This window comes from Bombyx mori, chromosome 19 (assembly GCF_030269925.1).
Source record: "Bombyx mori chromosome 19, ASM3026992v2".
NCBI classification, from domain to species: Eukaryota; Metazoa; Arthropoda; class Insecta; order Lepidoptera; family Bombycidae; genus Bombyx; species Bombyx mori.
The window spans coordinates 12,739,785-12,764,317 of NC_085125.1; the positions used below are offsets into that span (position 1 = coordinate 12,739,785).

At 40.2% G+C, this 24,533-nt stretch overlaps 2 protein-coding genes across 3 annotated transcripts in view; both read left to right on the plus strand.

The window, feature by feature from the left end:
- LOC101736036 (oxysterol-binding protein-related protein 9) overlaps positions 1-12,109 on the plus strand; it is an 88,935-nt gene extending 76,826 nt beyond the window's left edge. The window contains exons 13-16 of the mRNA XM_012688729.4: positions 1,475-1,734; positions 2,517-2,739; positions 4,729-4,956; positions 5,845-12,109. Coding sequence (XP_012544183.1) covers positions 1,475-1,734; positions 2,517-2,739; positions 4,729-4,956; positions 5,845-5,958 — 825 coding nt within the window. The 3' untranslated portion in view covers positions 5,959-12,109. The remainder of the gene's footprint in view (positions 1-1,474; positions 1,735-2,516; positions 2,740-4,728; positions 4,957-5,844) is intronic.
- A 2,026-nt stretch (positions 12,110-14,135) lies between these two features.
- On the plus strand, positions 14,136-23,042 carry LOC101743923 (RING finger and CHY zinc finger domain-containing protein 1). Of its 2 annotated transcripts, none has more exons than XM_004924175.5 (8): positions 14,136-14,267; positions 14,560-14,678; positions 15,214-15,375; positions 16,959-17,117; positions 18,719-18,901; positions 19,458-19,553; positions 20,607-20,692; positions 20,832-23,042. In XM_004924175.5, exons 2-8 carry the CDS (start codon positions 14,568-14,570, stop codon positions 20,974-20,976), a joined length of 942 nt encoding a protein of 313 aa, XP_004924232.1. In that variant the 5' UTR covers positions 14,136-14,267; positions 14,560-14,567; the 3' UTR covers positions 20,977-23,042. The 2 variants fall into 2 exon arrangements, with proteins under 2 accessions (XP_004924232.1, XP_037873558.1); XM_038017630.2 differs by lacking the exon at positions 14,136-14,267 and adding an exon at positions 14,274-14,444.
- Positions 23,043-24,533: the final 1,491 nt, after the last annotated feature.

Here is a 24,533-nt window from a genome sequence, read left to right on the forward strand (position 1 = left end):
TCAAGCACCGGTCGTCGTTCTCGTCGAACCCGTCTTGCGACGAAGGGCTCAGCGAGTAAATTAATCCACAGACACAGCCCAGTGAATTTCTCGCCGGATCTTCTCAGTGGGTCGCGTTTTCGATTAGGTGGTAGATTCTGCGAAGCACGGCTCTTACTAGGGTCCGTGTTAGCAACAACGTCAGATTTGAGCCCCGTGAGCTCACCTACTCGCCCGGTTACGCTAATATAATCTCTCAAAATCATCAGCTTAGATAGAGAAAAAAAAACAGCGGTAGGTCGTGATTTCGTTGAAGTCGATTAAGCTGATAGCCTTGAGAGGCTATGTCAGCGTCGTCTTAACTAGTAGGTGAGCTCACGGGGCTCAAACCTGATGAGATGTCTACAAACGTCAGCGATTGCTCCACATTTCCCAAAGTTCGCAGCCAGTCCTGTATAGAGACTGGGGACTGCTTATAAAATATGAGAAACTAGCTGTACTCGCCCGCTTCGCTGGGCATTTAAAATGAACATTATTATTATTTATTGTCATTATTATTAGGGAGTCCAACACTCAAGTAGTGCCCTTGTACTCTGTATCCTTATTGTCGTGTTTTTACAAAATATCTATATATATAAAAATGAATTGCGGTTCGTTAGTCTCGCTAAAACTCGAGAACGGCTGGACCGATTTGGCTAATTTTGGTCTTGAATTATTTGTTGAAGTCCAGAGAAGGTTTAAAAGGTAGATAAATATGAAAATGCTCGGAATTAAATAAAAAATTTTCTTTGATGTGTCCCCCGTCGGACCGATTTGTTTTGTTTGTTTTAAGTTTATTTTATACAAAAGTGTAGGTATTTTCTTTATCGATTGAGGCACTGCGAAGTCTGCCGGGTCAGCTAGTATTAAATAAATAAATATGAGCCTATCCATCAAGTACATGTATTTTCTACATGGATACCAAGTTTCAAGTCAATCGGATGCATGGTTCAGTAGTTATAACGGAACATCCGTAAAAACCACTGTAGATTTATATATTAACTAGCGGCCCGCTCCGGCTCCGCTCGGGTCATTAACAATAATTTCAACATTTTTTTTAAATAAAAGAACACTTATTGAGGCATAACTATAATAGTTAGACATACGCTGTCGCGACACTTTTTGTAAATAATAATGTGTTCTACATTATTTTATTCTATCATCAATCGTTTTTGCAGGGCACGCGATGTAAATAATATTTTAGGTAATTTTTTTTACACCTTGGGTTACATTATTGGAGTTTTAGTAAGGATCCCATTTTTAGTAAGGATAATTTTTTTCAAAAAGAACTATACCTATGTCACTCGGGAATAGTGTAGCTTCCAAACAAGTAAAAGAATTTTTCAAATCGGTTCAGTAGTTCCGGAGCCTATTCAATACAAACAAACAAACAAAATTTTCTACTTTATAATATTAGTATAGTGAAAAATAGTTGAGATGTAACCGTATTTCGCAGCAAGAGGTAGGGGACGGTCCGGTACCGTGGTGCAGTCCGGACCAGTTGTCGTTCGTGGCCGAGCAAGTGTCCCACCATCCTCCCATATCGGCGTTCTACGCGGAGCACGTCAACAAACGCATCCAGTTCGAAGCCTGGGTGTGGACGAAGAGCAAATTCCTCGGCCTGTCCATAGGAGTCCACAACATCGGCAAGGGCACGGTCACGCTCATCGATCTCGGAGAGGAGTACACTTTGACATTCCCCAATGGTTACGGCAGGTGAGAATTTCGACCATGCTTCCTATAATAATAATAATTACATTTATTTACTCCACAATACAAATAACTTTTCAATGAATATAACATAAATTTCTAATTCTATCTAAACAATATTGCAATATATTTATTATACTGACAGTGGAGATAAAAAGGCCGCGGCTCAGCTTTGTGATAGCTGAAACTATCGCTGTTATTCTGCCGCTGCCTATGTCCATGTGGAAAGTTTATGTGGTAATAATGTTACGCGCTAGGGTTCGGGATAAATAAAAATTCTACCGAAGTATAAATTGAAACTGTATTTATCACTTAGAACACTCACAGAACACTTTAGAATTCTCAATTCACTTCTTCCGCTTCGCTTCAGGTGATCCGTTCACTGTTTCGCTTCGAATAGATCCGATTGCTGACTGCTTCGTGCCATCTTTGTAAAGCTTTTATAGTCGAGACGACATCCCTAGATTTATCGAGTACATTCTGGGCAAGTCGAGTAGCTTGTATGTGTGTTTCCGCTATCTGACAATTGATGGCGCTGTTTTGGCTACCCGGCGATAGATGGCGTTACTCTAGCTCTTACCGGGGTAGCAATAGCATTGAAATCAACAATACAATGTCTTATGGTTCATAGACATCACCCACCTTTCAATCCGAAACACATTACTGCTTCACGGCAGGAATAGGTAGGGCGGTGGTACCTACCCATGCGGACTCACGAGAGGTCCCACCACCAGTGCTTTATAATACACCTGAGGTATCCCACGGTACATAGTCATTAATAATTTCAGATCAATATTAACGGTACCGTGGATCGAACTGGGCGGCTCTGTGGTCATCGAGTGCGTGCAAACCGGCCACAAAGCCAACATAGAGTTCCTAACGAAGCCATTCTACGGCGGCAAGAAGCACAGGGTGACCTGCGAGATATTCGCCGGCGCTGAGAAGAAGCCGTACTACACCGCGCAAGGCGAGTGGAACACCAGGATGGATGGGAGGTGGACCGACTCAGGGGTGAGTGCGCTTCGTCGTGGCCCCAAAGCCAAGACGCCTCGTGTACTCGTGTCGAGCGATGCCACTATCAGAGCCCCTCTAGTCAGAGCACGAATGACCATCGAAAAAGTATTCGTATCACTATCGAGAAAAAAATTATAGGATTTAAACAGCGCCCTCTACCGCCCGTAAAAAGATTAATTTCAGGGACACGAATGAGTTTACTTACTTTCGTTTCGCAATCGAACCGTCACGTAACTCGAAACTTATACTCATAATAAAGAGCACGGAAATTGTTTTGACATACGGTAACGTAAATCTCGAAGGCTGGCTATCGAGTACCTACTATACTTGAGCCATTACAAACGTGCGAACTGAGTCATAAATATTTTTTATCAGACCTCTTGCTCACACTTCTAGTGTTGTGTGTATAAAATTTAAATCAATATAATTACACAAAAAAAAACCTTATTTATTTAAATTTAAAAAAGATTTTTTCCGGGTCACTTTTTAATTAGTTAAGCACTATCAACACATTATGATTAACCGAACGAGTTTGGGTGTTAATATCGCCCTTTAATTTAACAAAAAATTAAGTTATCGAAAAATGCTTCCATGATTCGCATAGGATTGTCTAATGATATTAACACAATTTTTACAAACATATACAGTTACATGTACCACTCATCAACGACCACGTCATCTGACTAGCTGAACCAGAGCGGCATCCGTTTATCGATATCGAGTTGTGCGGCATTGTCACATTCCTTTCACGTAATGTTTTAAGACTCAGGTCGCACGTTTGTAATGGCCCAAGTATACCATCTAATGTAATGACCCGTTTTCGTATCGAGTACTCGATACATTCACATTACAAAATCGTTAGATTTTCGTGATTCACGTACTATTGAAATTAACTCGCATTAATTGTAATTTATGCAATTACCGGTTGGCCTTGAGAGCCCGTGCGGGTAGGCACCCCACCTACTATTTCTGACTTGAAAGGTGGTACAGTTCTTTGATTGAAACCATACAAGTGAGACCCCCTGTCTTAACGTCGGTGGCGACATTCGCGTTATGATTTAAATACACTCTGGTGACCACATAACCCTAAGCTGGCCCTAACCTTGTCTATCCCCTCGTCTATTTTTTTATTTTTATTTTTATTTTTTACCTTTAAACATGACAAAACAAAAAATTTCATAATTTGCCTAATTCATCCCAGACATGAATTAGAGAAGCTTATAATTTCGGATCGCATGGAGAGAAACGCGCCGTGAGCAGAACACCAGCCAGACAAATCTGATAAGGGAAGCACTAGATGGTAATCTGTACCATGCGGTCCATGCCACCCATAACCGAACACTGTGGAGGAAAGTCACATGTGGTCGCGATCCTCAGCAGTGAGATAACGATGTAGAATAGAATAGAATAATATGAGATTATAGTTCGTTCGCGTTAAGAATGCAGTGAGTCATCAGTGCAACTGCATGGTAAAGGTGTTTCACAGTGTTGTTAAAATTCAAACAAATTATATTTTTAAAGATTAATTTTAACGAATTTAAAAAATACACTTAAAAGTTAAAAATCATATTAGGTCATTAATATTTTAATCAATATCACTAGTAGTACATATCCTCGTTAGTATTTATAATAAAAGAATTTTCTGCAGCGTATTCCATGACGTCATCTAAATACCCCATGGTATTTTCTTCTTGTAAGTCGTTGTCTTACATCTTCATACAGTCGACGGTATATTGGGCGTTTTTATTTCCTACGTAAGTCTAGAGAGATCATGTCAGCGTCGCCTGGCTAGTAGGTGACCTCACGGGGCTCAAACCTGACGATGTTGCTAACACGAACCCTAGCAAGAGCCGTGCTTCGCAGAATCTACCACCGGATCGGAAACGCGACCCACTGAGAAGATCCGGCGAGAAACTCAGTGGGCTGTGTCTGTGGGTTAATTTACTCGTCGAACCGATGACCGGACATTGAGCGTTCGTTCCTCAGCGGTCGGAGATCCTGTTCGAAGTGAGCAACATGAAGCCGCGGCGCAAGCGCGTGGCGCCCGTGAGCCGGCAGCTGCCGCACGAGTCGCGCCGCGTGTGGCGCCACGTGACGTGCGCCCTGCGCGCCGCCGACTGCGACGCCGCCACGCTCGCCAAGCGACACGTGGAGCAGGCGCAGCGGGACGCAGTCAAGCACCGCGAGGCCAGCGGGGAGAAGTGGCAGACGCAGGTACGCTACTCGCTTACTGGAGGATAGGTACCACCGGCAAAAAAAAAAGGTACCACCGCCCTGCCTATTTCTGCCCTGAATAAGTAATGCGGTTTGAAGGGTGGGGCAGCCTTGTAACTATACTGAGACCTTATTAGATGGGTGGACGAGCTCACAGCCCACCTGGTATTAAGCGGTTACTGAAGCCCATATACATCTACAACGTAAATGCGCCACCCACCTTGAGATATCAGTTCTAAGCTCTCAGCATAGGTACAACGGCTGCCCCGCCCTTCAAACCGAAACGCATTACTGTTTCACGGCAGAAATAGGCAGGGTGGTGGTACCTACCCGCGCGGACTCACAAGAGGTCCTACCACCATATCTCACCATATCTATACCTATACCATACCTATCTCAAGGTAGGTGGTGGTATTTACGTTTGTAGATGTTTATGGGCTCCGCTAACCACTTAACACCATTTGAGCCGTGAGCTTATCCACCCATATAAGCAATTTAAAAAAAACAGTTTATTGTGCAACGACACATCTGAATTGAGGCCATCAGCGTAAAAGTGGCCGAGCCCACAGTTTTTCACAATTGGTGCTTCTATATTGCAATTTATTTGAAACAAAATAAATTTTGACGCAAAACCGGCCTATCCATAGTTTCACCCATAGATAACAGACGGCTTTGTAAACATTATTTTCGCGCGTATTGTTTTTGCCTACAAAGCAGCGTAAAAGGAAATTCAAACCTCGATATCTCCATACTAACTATGGTAAGCTTAGGCCACTTTTGCACTGACGGCTTCAATTCGATATTCGAATTTATAACCGTTACTACTAGGGACGCAATATTTGAATACTCAGTCAAAATTCGGACTAATTTGGGGTTTTCACATTTCAGCTTTTCAGTCCCAGGATCGAAGAAGGCTGGGAGTACAAGTCGCCTCTCAAGAACCGCAACGTGCCCTGCAAATCGCCCCAACACAAGCACTCTGAGAACGACAATACGAGATAATCGTATCAAAGTAGAAGAGACTTTATTTATATCAACACTAAGGTAGTGATTCCTGTCACGGCTATACCGGTCCCTTTAGTGCAGGCACGTAGCCGAATCCATGGGTAATGTTGCTAGATTAAATAAAACGAGAAGATAATATTCATAGTAGTTTTTGAATTTTTTTTTTCTTTTTTTTAAATAGGAGTTCGTTTCCAATAAAATGTATGTAGAAGATAATATTCTTTGTTGTTCGTTAACTTCATAGACAACGTGGCGTCTCGGGCAAGTCGTTATGCATCGTGAAATGTCCATGTTTCCATTTTTGATTGTGTATAAAACCACTTTTATGCTGTTAGCACACACACGACCGGTTTTTTTTTTTTTGGACTAAATTTCAATTTTGGTCGTGTTATAGAAAAACAAATTAAAAACTCACTTGAACCTTTCAGTCTAAATCCATCTTAAAATAACACTGTAATAAATCTGAGAGAGAGTTACGTGCCTGTGAATAATTATAGGTCGTAGAATGTTTATAGCGGTTCGGTTGATAGACTATACGAATAAATGCTTCTGTTTAGTAAATATTGGTCAAATGAAAAAAAGTACCAATACAAAATTAATACTCGATTTCTTGCCAATTTAACAAGAGTCCCAACAGAAGAATACTACTACTGTATTGTTACTTCAATAGTTCGGTAGCGCGTCTGTCGCCCAGAAGTATGAACTTAAAAATTTAAGAAAGGAAAAGGCATAAACAGGAGCATTAAACTCATCTTAGTAAAAGGATCAGCTGTTCCCGCATATGGACGCCATCTTGTTAAAGAGATTTTCAAACAAAATGGCGCACGTCTAGATGTTAATAAACACGACCACGTTACATGTTTAATAGGTTAAGGTTATTTAAAAATATTGTGTAGATAAAACTTAAAGAAATGTTGTACAAAAGTTGTATGAGTTTTTTTGTTTACATTTTTTGTTCATAATTGATTAGCATCTTTGGAAAGATTTTTTTTTACTTTTTGCGATAACAGCATTCAATTTTTAATGGGTTTGTTGTGAGGACATGAGTAGATGTTATACTTTTAAATTTATGGACATAATTTGACATGTACTTGGTTCAACAAATATTTATACCTCAATCCTATTACAAAAGTACCTACTCGTGATTAATGTAGTTATCATAAATTTTTTTTTTTTTTTTTTTTTTTTTTTTTTTATTGCCCTTGTAGACAGACGAGCATACGGCCCACCTGATGGTGAGTGGTTACCGTCGCCCATGGACTTCAGCAATGCCAGGGGCAGAGCCAAGCCGCTGCCTACCGCTTAATACTCTCCACAAGCCTCGTTTGAAGAAGGACATGTCATAGCGCTCGGGAAACACCGTGGAGGGGAGCTCATTCCATAGCCGGATGGTACGTGGCAAAAAAGACCTCTGGAAACGCACTGTGGATGACCGCAGTGGCTCCAGGTAGTATGGATGAACTCTACTCCGGTGGCGGGCGGTGCGATGGTAAAAACGAGATGCCGGTATCATCTCGAACAATTCCTCAGAGCACTCCCCATGGAACATACGGTACAAAATACAGAGGGAACCGAAGTCCCTCCGCAGACCCAGAGGTTCCAAACGATCCGTGAGACCGGGATTATCGACAATCCGAACGGCCCTCCTCTGTATGGAGTCAAATGGAAGAAGCTGGTATTTGGGAGCCCCGGCCCAGAGATGGGAGCAGTACTCCACGCGAGGCCGGACTTGTGCTTTATAAAGCAAAAGCCTTTGTCCAGGCGTGAAGTACCGCTTCGCTCTGTTGAGGACTCCCAGCATTTTGGACGCCAACTTGGCTTTGCCTTCCAAATGACTCCGAAACTGGACATCGCTCGAAATGTCGACCCCAAGTATCCCAATACTCTCGGAAGGTTGCAGGGATACTCCTTGGAATTGCGGCGCCATGACAAAGGGGTCCTTCTTCGCAGTGAACGCGCAAACTTGTGTCTTTAACGGGTTGAATTGAACCAAGTTCAATTCACCCCATTTGGAGACTCGCCCCAGAGAGTTCTCCACTTCAGACACAAGTTTTGATCGTCTCTCTTGCACCACGCTCCGAGAGAGACTCTGATGGCCGATATATCGCGCATCCCCCGTGCTGTCATCCGCATAGCAATGCATGCCATCAATAGACAGCATGTCATTGATATACAGGATGAAAAGCGTGGGGGAGAGCACCGAACCTTGTGGAACGCCAGCGTTAATGGTCATGGTATCAGAACAGTCACCGTCTACAACGACCGTGATGCTCCGCCCATCCAAAAAGCTAGCGATCCACTTGCAGAGACCCTCGGGGATTCCGTAAGATGGTAGCTTCGACAGAAGTGCCCTATGCCAGACCCTGTCGAAGGCCTTCGCAATATCAAGGCTCACAGCAAGAGCCTCGCCCTTGCTCTCCAAGGCTTCAGCCCACCTGTGAGTAAGGTATACAAGAAGATCGCCAGCTGAGCGACCGTGACGGAAACCGTACTGTCGGTCACTGATCAGCTGGCGATCCTCCAGATACTTCAGGAGTTGTATATTAATTATTCGCTCCATCACCTTGGAAAGCAAGGAAGTTATCGCGATAGGCCTGTAGCTCGATGGGTCCGACCGGTCACCCTTCTTGGGGATAGGGTGGACGTGGGCAGTCTTCCATGAAGACGGAACCCTGTTAGCGCAATAAGAGAGGCGATACAAACGCGTTAGCGCAGGCGTCAGCTCAGGGGCGCACGTTTTCAGAACCACTGCAGGGATGCCGTCTGGCCCGCTCGACTTATGGACGTCCAGGAGTCGGAGTTCCCGCCTGACTGCACACTGTGTAAAGCAGATCTCCGGCAGGGAACTATCACACCGGAGGATGTTCGGTGGTGTGGCACCCCCGTCGTCCACAGTCGAGTTCGAGGCGAAGAGTTTGACCAGAAGGTCAGCCTTCTCTTTCGCACTATGGGCCAGACTGTCATCGGACTTGCGTAGTGGTGGGAGACTAGACCTGCAAAAGTTACCTTCTGCAGCTTTGGCGAGCGACCAAAAAGCACGGCTCCCAGAGGGATAGCTCTTCAGTCGCTCGCCAATTCTAGCAACGTGCTCCGATTTCGCCCTGGCAATAACCTTCTTGTAGGACCTGGAAGCGGCGTTATATTTCCGCCTTTCCTCTGAGATGTTAGGATCCCGACGTCTCCTAGCATCATCCCATGCAACGTATGCGGACCGCTTGAGGTGTGCAGCATCCCTGCTGGCATTGTTATACCAGGGTCTGCCGCGACCCCCAACGGGCACTTCAGAGGAGGGAATAAACAATTCCATCCCCTGGAGCACCACGTCTTTAAGACGGTCCGCACAGACGTCAGGATCAGCAGAGGAAAAGCAGAACCGCCCCCATGGGTAGGATGCGTAAAACTCACGCAATCCATCCCAATCTGCTGACAAATACTGCCAAACTCTTCGATACCTGGTCGTCGTTCGACGACTAGGACGAGAGAGTGGTGTGGCAGCACGGATAAGGCAGTGATCAGACGATCCAAGTGGAGCGTCGACCACCACACTGTATCCGGCTGGATCGGTGGTCAGCAGAAGGTCCAACAGAGAAGGCTCGTGCCCCTCAATATCTGGGACACGGGTGGGCTGTGTCACCAGCTGGGAGAGGCCGTAGGCCAAGGCGAAATCGTAGGCAGCCCGACCCGGGAGGTCAGTGGTTCTGGACCCCAACCACTCTTGGTGATGAGCGTTAAAGTCTCCAAGAACCACCACCTCCGCAGATGGGTACTGCTCAAGCACGCGGTTAGTCCCCTCTTGCACATGCTCTATCAGAGCTGAACCTGCATCACTGCTGTGGGACCTGTACAGGCACGCGTAGACTCGGGTACAGCCCCCGTGATCTACGCGCAGCCACAAGAGGGACAGGTCCCGTTGTTCGAGGCTTCGTAGACGGCGACAACAGACATCAGCCCGGACGAATACACACACCCCGGCTTTACGCAGGAAGTTGTGCTCCAATACGTAGCCGGGGTATTCAAGGTACGAAGTATCATCCGGAGCAGATATCTGCGTCTCCGTCAGAAAAAGAAGGGCAGGCTGCGCCGTCTCAAGATGGTGGTGTACGGCGTCGAGGTTGCTATGTAGACCCCTTACATTGCTGAAATCCACATTAAATGTGGAATGGGGAGTCGCCGACAAAACCCTTTTCCTTTTTCGAACTTTCATTTTTTTTTATATTTTTTTTTATTTGGAGAGTGGGATTGGGCGGGGTAGGATGTTCGAGGCGAAATCGTGACAATACCTGAATAAAGCGCGGAGCACAGTACGTGCTCGACCACGGGTTGCGTGAGCGACTGACGCAGGGCATGGAAGGGCCCCCAGTCCACCCTGCGTGCGATCGCCGGGATCCACTCCGGTCTCCGACTCCGGCACGACGACCGCACGACAGGATTTTACACCGGTTGGCGGGACAGCTTCCCGGGGCGGAGTTTAGTAGTGACACCCGGGTTCAGGTCCCCAACTGACCGGCGGGCGGCGGCGAACACCGTTTCACTGGGTCTCCCTATACCCCCGTCAAACAATCACGTCCCGCGAGCTCACACGCACGTCTGCTCCGCATGTTCCAGGTATCGCCAAGATTCACCCCCAACAAGGAAGAGGAAAGGGTAGGAATAACACTGGCTCTCCAACCCACACGCCGGAACACAGCTAGGCTATTTGGCGGCGGACTCTAGTTGGAGGGTGGTCGCCAGCCAGTCGGACAAGTCCTACCACCGATTATGTATTCGGCTCCCGTTTTGCACCACCCAGGGGTCACTTGTAGGGAATCGCGGGTTAAACCTACGGAAGCGGGAAGCAATCAACCCCCAAACTCCAAACCCCCCAATGTCAACTGTCAAACTGACAGTACGAATCTTGTTGTTTAAAGATGAAATCTTATCTAAATTTACTGCTTAACGGCCTATAATAAATAGTTTGTAATGGCAGAAATGGCATGATTGTTAGCGATAACGCCATAAATATATGTAAATAAATACATGTGGGAGCGGAAAAAAACATACATGTGGGAGCTAAAAAAAAGCTTGTTTGAACACACGCTTAAAGCACTCTGGTAATAGAGAGAGAGAAAGCTGCAGCATGGACGTTGTATTTTTTTTTCAAGGTAAAGTACTCGTTAATAATGTTTTGTACTTAACACGATCAACACAATGGCCGTTAGACTTTCAGATGACTATTCTAAAACAATGAAAATTAATTGTGATATCTTATATCTTAGGACTCTCGGTATAAACTTTGCTGAAACACGAGAGGTGATGATATTGGTTCGTTTTTATAGAACCAGAAATATTAAATTCAATATCCCTTTGCTCGGACGAAATAGGATTCCAAGGCAAAGGGAATAAATAGGCAGGCACCTCTTAATACAAATTGTCGAAAATATTGTAGAATATATTAAGTAACACGAATTTTGTTTGTAAGTTACCTACTTTAACGAAACTTAAAAAAAAAAAATTATCGTATGTAGTTCAGAACGAAAACAGAAGTTACTTACTATATCATATCTCTTAATATATTTAAGAAAAAAAAAATAGATTTTTCACATCCTTTTTCTACTCTATACAATAATACTATCGAAAACGTTTGGAACTAATCTAAAGGCGATATTCGTACCAATACTTCATCCTATTGGCCCAACATCAATTCTGGATATTGGCAACGTTGGTGATATCTGTCAAAATAAGGACTACAGAATATGAATGAAAATGATCCCTATAATAAATACAATGATATGATTAAACACGGCATGTCGTATTTACAATTTCGATAATCGTATTAACACATATAAAATCTTCACAATACAGAAATGCTATATTTAAAAAATGATCATGAAATTTCGGTAAATAAATGATCATTTAAGGGCTCGCAATGGTTGATTGATCTTGATACTTTTAGGATTCAAATCAAAGCCACGTATATTAATTAGGTCCATGTAGCACTTCGTTATAGTGAAAAGACTGAATGAGTGAACGAAAATGGGTGTACTGTGAAAACTGGCGTGAAGTGAATTGCAGAATTTAATTATTATTATTATTATTCTATCACATAGACTTATTCGATTGAATAGTTTTAAAACCATGTTGTATATTTAAATAAAAAATTATTACGTAAGCTGCATTTGTTTTATTGCCTGAAATTATGGGAGAAGTAATCGAAGTTTCAAATCTCTCGAGATATAGTTCCCCCTGAACACATCTTATGCCAATCGGTGCAAGGTTTGACAATGCAATCAAGGTTGGCTTCAGGCTACAGTTTATGGATATCTCGATGGTTAATGCTATGGATCACGAGAAACTACTAATTGTTCGTACATTCCCTGAATTTACCCATAATAACCATACCCTTTACTCAACCATCTTAAAGGACAATGCCCATTTTCTATGGGCGTTTGGGCCCCTAAAAAAAGTTGTCCTGTCATGATGGTTTTAACTTAATTTGACAAAGAAATATCGTTTCATATTCAGAAAACGATTTTTATATTCTCACCCAGGTTTAAGAGAAATCTGTTTTTTTCTGCAGCTAAAATTAAGTTGTTAATTGTTTTCTTCGAAATCAATAATGGCTCTCATAATTATTTACAGTATTAAATAAGTTAATTGTGGTTAATGTTGCTATAAATAAGCCCTTACGTACATTTTATTATTATTATATCCTCATAATAATAATAAAATGTAATGAAAATCAGAAGCCGGCAACGATATTGTTGTTGTTTTTAAATTCACCAATAAGTAGGCAAAGAGCGTAGCCTATACAGCCTAGTCTGTCGAAGTTATATATTTTTTATGTCAATAAAAAGCCGGTGTATCTCTTTTTATTGCTTTTTGGGAGTTTTGACGTCAACTCGACGAATACCACATTGACTGAGCATGAGTTTACGCAGACCTTTTATACACAATATTACAAATACAAATTACACAATAAACTATTAAAAAAACATTAAAATAAAAATTCAAGTGACGCTTCACTCGGGTTGCTGCCAAAACTCTCTGATCATATATATGTAATAAGAATAGAGTAATGGTAGGCCATTGATATTTTTAGTAATGGAATCATTAATATCTAAAAATATTAAATAATTCATGGTTTTAAGTAATACATTTTATTCAATAATTCAATATTTATATTACAATATATAAATATTGAATTGAACAAAAATAAACTAAGAAGCCTGTGAATTATAAGCATTAGCTATTTTTTTTTAATTTGTTGTTCAAGTCACAAACAACTCTTTCGTTTGACAGCATATAGGTTTGCTATAAGGCTGTATGGGCTAAGCCCTTTGCCTATTGGCGAATTTAAAGACTATGGCATGGATAGTTTTGGGATGTTATCAAATAAGTAATTTATTTTTTTGGAAAACAATGCCAGGTAGAAAGAAATGTTGATACATAAACTAAACAACGTGAAAAAATAAGGCATAGTTTTTCAAGTACAAATAGTTTTGACATAAAGTTGGCCCACTTTTGGGCATTGTCCTTTACTAATGCAAGGGTACCGCAAGCCCGTCCAGGCTGGAACCTATACTATTTCTTTTTTATTGCTTAGATGGGTGGACGAGCTCACAGTCCACCTGGTGTTAAGTAATTACTGGAGCCCATGGACATCTACGACGTAAATGCGCCACCCACCTTGAGATATAAGTTCTAAGATCTCAGTATAGTTACAACGGCTGCCCCACCCTTCCAACCGAAACGCATTACTAAACCATTTTTTTTATGAATGAGGGATTACTTGCGGCCCAGAGACAGAGGCCTTTCCAGTTACACCAGGACAGGTGGGCAAACTAAAATCACTGGAGATTGGTGACATGTGATTTGAGATGATACCGTCATCTCATTCATACCGAAGCAAAGCTCAATGTAGGGCCTTTTCAGTAATCATTTCTGCCTTGGACCACCCGGCTCTGGAATGAAGTCCCCATGCGAATGAGTAGCAAAGTTTCACTTTTAAAATAACTTATAATTTTAATTAAACTACGCGGACGTACAGATTAGCGCATTTGGCTTATACCACTCATTCCTGTAGGTATTTTTTAAACCACATATTCCATTGAGATTGTTTTGATTCATATCATCGTAGCCCATGATACAATCTCAAATGAATACATAAACGTACCGATTATAAGTAGATTTTTTGCATTTGAAGATAAAAGAACAAAGCACTGACAGCAGCTAATGACACAAATTAACAACGTCACCACAGTGAAATGTCAAGTTGGCATTTGGCAGTAACCTGACTGTTTACGATTCCGAAAAGCAGTACCTAAGGAGTGAGTCAGTCATATTTGATATTTGTAACATACCTACCTTTTTAGTAGCTCTTTCGCTCTTAATTCGTTTGAAATACGGTTGTTTCACCGTAAAACATTAAAAAACTTATTTTCCTCCTGGAACGTGCATATTAACAACCTAAATGTCACGACAATCATGACAACATCGATACCAATGACCAAACCTAAGTGATATTTAGGATCTCATTCAATGAAATTATTGCAAGAATCAATAGTGTATAACGTGTGTAGACCTTGAGCTTTTATTAAAGGTAATTGGTTTGTATTCCAGACTACATAATGTCGAAGGAAAAGTCAGAAAGTGTAAACGGCGATAGTTCCACAGTTGCTGAACAAAACGGTGAAAAACGCATAGGCTGTGCTCATTACAAACGGCGAGCGAAGTTTGTGGTGAGTTTGTATATTAATTGCGATGTATAAATTCATATACTACACACATATTTCAGCTAGAACACCTCGGGGTACAAAAGACGCGTTCTAGATTCTAATTATAAATGTCACGTAGGAATCTCGAGATGGTGAAATGCGAAAATACGAAAACAAAGTGAAGTCAACGAACCTCCGATTTTGGCCGTGATCCTTATTCTAAATAAAAAAAATGTACAGAAAACAAAAGCATTAGACGAAGCATTGATTTAATTCTTTCTAGTCATGTTCATGTATATGTCCAATAATTACGCGCTTTAAAAATGATTTGTCTGTTGATGTAAATGAAAAGAACACTATATATTGGACTAAGCTTATTGTATTATCAAAATATGCATTCAGATTGGCTTAACCACTTTAGAAACAGGCAATAATGCTTACCATTTCACTACATTACAAAATATATCTTTTGAGGTTGAAATATAAACAAATAAATATTCTTACACATCACCAAAACCAATAACAAAGAACTAATAATAAAAACAAATCTGCTTTCTAGACTCCATGCTGTAACAAAGTGTACATCTGCCGTTACTGTCATGATGAAAACGAACAACACTATTTCAATAGGAAGACTGTTACAGAGCTGATATGCACCGAGTGCGACACAAGACAAAAGGTGCAGCCAGAATGCCAGAACTGTGGAGTTAGGTTTGGAAAGGTAATGTTGCTTTAAACTCGTGAGATGTAACAGTGATATTAAGAAGTTGTTAATAGGATGCCAAACATATTTGAGTAACTAGACGATGACCAAGCTTTGCTCAGTTTTTTTTTTATAACGCCATCTTGTTGTGTCTTTAAAGCGGTTAGTTGCCCTCAATTAAGAAAAATAATATTATTCGCCAATAGATTATTGAAAACACGAATAAAACAACATTTTCTGAAAATAAATCGTAGCTATATCGATTTATCGCCCCTGAAATCCCCTGTATACTAAATTTTATGAAAATCGTTGGAGCCGTTTCAGAGATTCAGATTATATATATATTAATATACAAGAATTGCTCGTTTAAAGGTATAAGATATGTAAATGTACCAAAATGTAATAATATGTCATTTAAGCCTGTAGTACCCTATAAACACGATTGCTTGGCCACTAGAGCAAGTACAGAACTGAAGCTTGAACAAATATTGTTCATGCATATGTTACTGAACCTATCAATACATTCTAAAGCAGGATACAGCTTAAATTCATTCAACAACATTTTGTCAAATTGTCACTAGGAAGCACTAGAAAGCTGTCAAGGTAGAGGGGGAAGAGTTTGACTGAAGAAGACATGGATGGGAGAACTATAGACTACTTAACATAATAGTAGTAGGACATATTTTAAACTCAAATAAAAAGTTACCACTATCACTATCTGGTGTTAAGAATTCATGCACTTCAGTTTAAAGGATTGGACAGACCTTATAGAATTCAAATGTGACCTCATGTTTCATCTGATGTCTATGGGCTCCTTCAACCAATTAACACCACTTAAGTTATAATAAAGCACCCCGTCTACCAAGATTTTATTTTTAAAACCTGCTGTCTATCAGGTATAAGATCTACGTAAAATTAGCATATAGTTGAGCAGGAAATGGAGATTCATTTCTATTAATATATAAAATCAAACATATTTCATGTTTGTGTAAAGACAAAAAAAGCAATACCCCTATTGAAATTAGAATTCAATGTCCTGTTTGCAGTGGAGAATCAATAACTTGTAGTTTACCCGACGTACATCACACATTAAACAAATAATGTCATAAATAAATCGAGTTAACTGTAAGACCTTGGCAAGTACATAAAACGTCTGTAGATAGTGAAGATGTTAATTAAAACACACTTACTTTATTTATTTTGATAACATCATGTAACAAATGCTTTTTTTGTTTACAGACAGTGAATTATTTTTCTTTAAACAATGTTTTTTATTGCTCGTGTAGGTAAACGAGCGTACCGCCCACCTGATAGTGAGTGGTCATCGTTGCTCATGGGCGTCACCAATGCCAGGGGCAGAGCTAAGCAATTGCCTGCCCGTTTAATACTCTCCACAAGCCTCGTTTGAAGAAGGACATGTCATAGGGTTGGGGAACCAATAATATTTGAGCAATATCCTCAGTGGTAGACGGCAATTTATTATCCACTGGTTTTAGCACTTGGAATGACTGTGTCTTCAATGCATCCATAATATTCACTTAACTTCATTATTGAGTACTGGTAGGTGTACTGATTGCGCTACCAATGTCTTAATATTACAGTACACTTGTTTGATCTGCAACCTGTTTGATGATGAAGATAAGAAACAGTATCACTGCGACGGATGCGGCATATGTCGTGTAGGAGGCCGCGATAGGTTCTTCCATTGTGAACGCTGCAACATGTGCCTGCCTGTTCAGCTGCAAAGGGTCGGACATAGGGTGAGTCAATTGAAAACTAATCTGAGTGCAGTAATCCTCCAAAAATCCATTAACAGTGCTTTTAGGTCCCACAAGCACCAATCACCGCCCTCGCCGAACCCGTCTTGCGACGAAGGGCTCGACGAGCGAATTAACCCATAGACACAGCCCAGTGAGTTTCTCGCCGGATCTTCTCAGTGGGTCGCGTTTCCGATCTGGCGGTAGATTCTGCGAAGCACAGCTCTTGCAAGGGTCAGTGTCAGCAACACTCCAGTTTGAGCCCCATGACCTCACCTACATGTTAGCAAAGCTGAAATAACCTCTTAAGGCTATCAGTATAGGTAAGAAAAAAAAAGCAGTAGTCCCTAAAGTATTTGTCTGATATTCATTCTGATGTAATGACAGGATTGTCAAAACAAAATTTAGATGTTTAAAATTGGCTGTCTCTCTATAGCAAGGACTCCCAAACTTATTTTGTCTACTGCCCACTTTGAGAATAAATTATTTTTTGGCGCCCCCATTTTTTCACCTACTTAAAAACGAAAAAATACTTTATCTGTCAGCACTCATCATCAAGTGGGCCGTGTGCTCGTCTGCCTACAAATAATTACGTTTCCCGCGTCCATATTCCATACTATACAGGCTCTCTGCTTATAACCGAAGTTACAAGACACGCCCCCAAAAAATATGTGTTTTTTATAACAACATTTTTACAACACATCAATACATAGATCCTATTAGTGCCTTAAGTCCTTTCTATTAATAATACGAGCGCGATTCAGAAAATGAGCAACGCCATCTATTGATAATATTATTAAAACGGTTGCATGTATTTTGGGCGCGCATTTCTCTACACATCCCTATCCCTACTAATATATAAATGTGAATGTAAGTTTGTTTGTTACGCTTTTACGCGAAAACTACTCAACCGATCATCATGAAACTTTGTACACATATTCTTGGAGGTATTAGAAGTAACATAGGATACTTTTTATTAAGATAAATTAAAAAATTGTTTGTCAAAAAATCTGAAAATCTAACTTCTTCAACGCCACCTACAAAAATTTTATATTTACTCAGTACTAAGTACTAATAAACGAAGTTTTATCATTTAAAATTCAGATTATTAGTAATATTCTCATTCTTTATAAATCTGCTTTAAAATATAGAATATCGTAGCTATCCGAACAAAGTTATTTCAGCTTCTCAAACCGGAAATGTTGCTAACACTGGCCCAAGCAAGAGCAGTACTTCGATGGATCAGTAGGATCCGTAATGACGTATTTAGGGCCGATTTTTGTAGTTTACCTGAATATTTGACAGACTTAGATTTAGCTGCCTTTGATTTTATAAGCCTCACTTCTTCTCTATATTCTCTATAAGTGTGGAAAATTTCATATTCCTCCGTCCGCGCAATTTTCGTAAAAAGGGATACAAAGTTTTTGCTTCACGTATTAATATATAGATTATAATATCTTGCACTGCACCAAAATTCGTATGTCAAATAATGACCAAGCATACACGTTGCTTTTAACTTATGTAATAACTCATTTTCTATATGCTTAGCGAATAAATGTTTTCTTTCTTTCTTTTTTTCATTCTTTCTTTACTATGTCCCGCAGTGCGTAGAGAACGTGTCCCGTTCGAACTGCCCCGTGTGCCTGGAGGACATCCACACGTCCCGCATCCCGTGCCACATCCCGGACTGCGGCCACCTGCTGCACCGGCCCTGCTTCGAGCAGCTGCTGCACTCCGGCCACTACGCGTGCCCCACGTGCCAGACGAGCATGATCGACATGTCGAATGTGAGTTTCATCCGGGTCTAGTCGGTGTCAGTCCTCTTGTCTATTGTCCTGAAGCTCCAGCTAATGGCAATGTCATTAAACTAAAGGCTCTTTGATCTCTCTGTCTCTCTCTTCGTGTAGGTGAATGTTGGTAGGACACATGCTACTTGCCATATGCATCAATGTTGAATGTGTGACTAGTGTCCCCGATGCCAACAATTTTACATTCTAAATTATTAAGGATGGATGTTGGGAAATAATCATCTTATTATTATAGAATAGGGATCGCAGCGCATAAAATAAAATTTCTACTGTCCCAAAATCTTGTGTTATAATAATAATTAAAAATTAATTAACACTTATTATGTCTTCGCCATCTTCCTTTTTCTCTGTTATTCTGTGTGTCATTCTCTTTTCCCTTTCTTTCCGTTTTCTCTCACTTAAATCACATCTTAACGCTCCGTTCCACGCTCTTTTCATACGTTCCGTTCTTAATAATCCTACATTATTATTAGCATGTCCGGATAGGTATCAGGCGCTCTAAGAAAGTACTTAAGGTGAAGTTGTTTTGTTGCAGCTCTGGAATTATCTGGATTCCGAAGTAGCGGCCACACCGATGCCGTCCGAATACGCCGACTACAAGGCCACGATACTGTGCAAGGATTGTCATAAGGTGATAAATAGTATGATATGGAATAAGGCCTGAGGCCTGGAAGAATTAAAGTCAAAGAATCTTTAACCCGTCACAGTAATTAAATTTCTTTGAAAGGTTAATGTAGGTTTAGTCCTTTTTTTTAATAATACTACTAGCAGACAGAAGAAAAAAGGATTTAAAAAATTAATGCAGGCTTATAAAAAAAATTACAGTCTGAATTCCTAATATCACCCTGTGACAGCAGCGCGTATTGTGAGAAAGAGAGAGAGAGTATTATTTATTGTACGCCAAAAAACAAATAAACAGTGCGATACATTAAACACAAAAAAAGTACAATTGGCGATCTTCTCTTCCAGACAACCATCATTGTGCTTAATGCTAGTTTTTTCAACTTCTCGATCGCGTAAAAGCTAACTCAAATTTGTATGGAGTTGGAACAGCGCCTCTAGCGGCAAACGAAGCACTAAGCACACTGAATGTAACGCGTCATAGTTCCATTTCTCCAACATGAAAGACGAAAGTATCGCACCGTACAGCCTAATTTTTTGTACATTCTATTAAATGATACATGATACGTAACATGGAGCCAAAAATAATAGAAATGAAATGAGGTGAAGTTGATTTATTTGAGACTGATCAAAAAAATCTTCTTCAAACGAGGCTTGCGGAGAGTACTTAATTGTAGGCAGCGGCTTGGCTCTGCCCCTGACATTGCTGACGTCCATGAGCGACGGTGACCACTTACCATCAGGCTGTATGACCGTCTGCCTACAAAGGCAATAAAAAAGGGATTGAATTAAATGAAACAAGATGAGATTGGGTGAAATAAAGTCTCACTAATATGGTGGTTATTTACTGAGAATTCAGTGATATTTTAGCAAGAACCCGAGAAGTTACGTCCAGCTACTTTCAATGACCCACGACGATTAATAAGCTGACGTTGTTACACGATATTAATCCAAAAAATAACACTAAATTAACAAAACAAATCAATTCGTACAATTTAGCTCCGAACATTCTCGCCACAGATACTACAATTTTTATACTAATATTGATGTTTTGACATTCCAGCTGTCAACGGTGAAGTTTCACGTCGTAGGACTGAAATGTCAACATTGCGGAGCCTACAACACGTGTCAGACGAACGGGTTCCATAAGTAAGTTCACTTGAAGTAACTGCAGGCCAGTAAGGCTTTTACTGGTGATAGGACCTCTTGTGAGTCCGCGCGGGTGGGTACCACTATCCTGGCTATTTCTGCCACACATCTAAGAAATAAAAAATACGTTATTGTACAGGGAGAGCGGGAGTACTGAATCGGGAGACGCGTCAAGTTCATCGTCGGCGTCGTCAGCGTCGTCAGCGCCGTCGCCCCGCGCTCCCCCGGCGCCGCACCACGACCTGCCCACCGCCAACCCGCTGGACGAGCCGCCCCAGGCCTGACCCGCCCTCGCCACCCCCAGGACGATCCGTCCCAACCCACAAGCAGCTCCTAGACGATGTTCATCTGCATTTTTGTATTCGTGTGCTATACGTGAACATATGAGTCCTCGACCCGCCTGGTGCTAAGCGGTTACCATAGAAAGAAAGAAAGAAATCATTTATTCGCCAAGCATAGTGAAAATGAGTTATTACATAAATTAAAAGCAGCGTGTACGCTTTGTGATTATTTGACATGCGAATTTTAGTGCAGTGCAAGATATTATAATATTATATAATTTACTATTCATTCATCCATAATTCAACTAATAATTAAAAAGTCAATTTATTTTCAATGTCGTCCCTAAGAAAATCATTTATGTGATAATAATTTTCACTAATAAGATTGTCTTTTAGTTTTAAAATGAAAATCCTCTAAGTCTAAGAGATTCAATGTCAAATTTACCTTTATATGTAGACAAGAACGCGAAACTGGTTCGCGACAAATTTTTTATGTAGGTTTGTTCTAACATTCTATTCCTTACTACAAGCTCATGATATAGATTTTTAAATAAAGTTTATTACCTCCGAAAGCTGACAAACATTCGGGCCGCTTGATTGTGGGTAGTCATTGTAGCTCATGGGCATCACCAATGGCAAGCCGCTGTCCGCAACCCGATAACCCGTTAGCTGAATTAGTGTATTAGTTAAACCAAAGGAAACTGCAAAAACAAACATATGTTTGTTTTTAATGCTCTAGATAAACCGATGAGCTCACAGCGTATCTGGTATTAAGTGTTATGGGAGCTTGTAGTTGTTACGCACGTTGTAATTCCGAGGTGAGATACAGGCTCGATTGGCAACGACTGTGCCACCGTTAAGACCGGAACGCAAGACTGCTTCGCGACACAGCTAGAGACGATACTAGGACTACGATCAGTAAATCGATAATGACAATGGCATTGCTGATGATTCTGCCGATGTTAAACAAACACAAGATATTGCATTTTATGTATTATTTAAAGTATTGACTTGCATTGGATGTCATCAAAAACCAACATACACATGAGGTAACTGGCCTCAAACGATGCCATTACTTTTCACACAGTGTAGACTTGCCGAAATAGTGTGTTGTCATCAGTAGCATAAAATTCGATTATTCTTTTGTAAAAATTGCTTGTACACACATTATTTTGAGATCCATTTCAATTTGTATTTCAAATCAGCAGAAATAAAAAAATTTTGCTTTTGAATTGACTTTGTGTTTATATTGTGTGTTATATGTCTGGAATGAATAATGTGACATATCTGACTTCAAATGAGGCTAAGTTTAAATTATAATATTTCAGTTATGATTACTCTTTTCCCTCTTTACTGGCCCCGCTAAGACCCCACTGCACCAAGCTCCATTATGTAAACTTTTCTTGAACACTCTTCAAGGGGACTGAAAGCTCATCTGCATATAAGAAATTGCATAAATACCTCACTTGTAATGGAATATTCTTTTTCTACCTGTTACATAATTTCTTTGCAGTTAAAGTACAATAGAAATATAGGACATTATTATTGATACAAAAATGCTTTATTATTTATTGACTAATTTAGTGTTGTGATTAAAGTTGTTGATATGAAAATATTTTAATGCAGCGGCTGTGTTATATTTGCTGTTCATGTAATTTATCAAAATGGTAAACTGAAATTAAATATTTAATTAAAGGATACCGATATCAGTTTACTTCAAGTTGCTAGTTTTATATTAGTGCTTCAAGAACTATATGCCCGACATTTGTTGTACATATTTATTGGATACTCAAGAGATACATCAATAAATATATTAAATTCATTATTTATTTTTAAGAGCAACAGTTTACCTATGTAATCTTAATTAAAAAGAATGTTATAATAGTGCTAGAAAAAATTTTCACCTATTTTATTATAATTTTTAATATGACTTTGGTCCAGTGTAGTTTGCAAGTTGCATTTCACGCAGACATTGTTTTGTTGATTTTAATTCTATTACAGTAATGTATTCTGTATTTTCCTTGCAAGATTTTATGATTTGGAAAAGTTGAATAAATTATTGAATATCAGATTGTTTTATTTTTGGCATCTTTCTTTTGTCCTAGTTTCTATGATTAGATAAAAAATATTTCAAGTTTTTCATAAGTGAACAAAATGAACTATGGGAATAATATCAATAGGCAAACAGACTATTGCAAAACATCCAAGTAGTTATAAGAAGTACTCCTTCAATTCAGACATTATTTCTTTTAATAGTTTTGTCTTATGTTTTTTTGATGTGATGGAATTTTTCACCCACTTTCAGAGTAAGAGTCAAGCTCATTTATTTTTTTATTGCTTAGATGTGTGGACGAGCTCACAGCCCACCTGGTGTTAAGTGGTTACTGGAACCCATAGACATCTACAACGTAAATGCGCCACACACCTTGAGATATAAGTTCTAAGGACTCAGTATAGTTACAACGGCTGCCCCAACCTTCAAACCGAAACGCATTACTGCTTCACGGCAGAAATAGGCGGGGCGGTGGTACCTACCCGTGCGGACTCACAAGAGGTCCTACCACCAGTATATTGCATTTGTAAACGTATGTACAACTCGACCTAGCTAAGTTTGCACCTCGCTGGAATGCTGCGCTCCGCCCGCTTCCCCGCTCACCTTCCCGCGATCGCCCTATCGCGTCAATACGGTTAGCATCTTTGTCGCCGACACACGTCATACGATTTTTCGTCTCCCTATCCGTTGAATTTAATTTTTTTTAACTTAACTGTTCTTGTTAGGTTTTTTGTTGAAGTTTAGTTATATTATTGGACTATTTTTATTGAACTGCTGTAACTGAATTACTGAACGCTTAACGTTTTTTATTTTTACTTCGAGAGGATTCTTGTGGGCAACAAAATGAAAGGAAAGGTGATACACAGTGAAAGGAGAAACATAATCCTTAAAAAAGAAACATAAAGGAAAATGATTACTGAGCAATTAAGTGCAAGAGCGTCCGGGTGGTCTTAATACAAAAACCCGATATCGCTATACCCTAATGTACCTATGTATAATATATTGTTAAAAACAATAAATGCAAAACAAAATCTAACAATTGAATTCAAATTCAAAATCATTTATTTCAACTTGGATGTCAGCATAACACACTTGTTGAATGTCAAAATATAAATAACCATGTTAACTCTACCACCTGTTCCAAAAAAAACCACAGTCCTGAGAAGAACCGGCGAAACAAACTCAGCGGGCTTTTTTTGTTTTTTCTCAAATCTCTTTTTTTTTTTAAATAAGTAAAAATATTTACAGTAAACGAAAAAACAAGTCAAAAAATACAATTAAAAAAATAATATTAATAAAAAATGGAAATGAAAATGAAAAGGCCAGGAGCGAACGTCTCATTCCACAAATATTTGTTTACATTTTTAAAGTCATAGCGAATCCTTTTTTCAGACCATACCTAAGCGGCAGTGTGACGTAATCAATGCGAGGTGCAAACTTAGCTTGGTCGAGTTGTACCTCAGTCTTCAGATCATAACAAATTTTTATTTATTTAATAAAACATCAG

Coding starts and splice junctions, on each gene's coding strand:
- LOC101743923 (XM_004924175.5), top strand. CDS start 14,568: ATGTCGAAGGAAAAGTCAGAAAGTGTAAACGGCGATAGTTCCACAGTT. Junction 15,376..16,958: donor GTGGAGTTAGGTTTGGAAAG/GTAATGTTGCTT, acceptor TTAATATTACAG/TACACTTGTTTGATCTGCAA. Junction 18,902..19,457: donor GCATGATCGACATGTCGAAT/GTGAGTTTCATC, acceptor GTTTTGTTGCAG/CTCTGGAATTATCTGGATTC.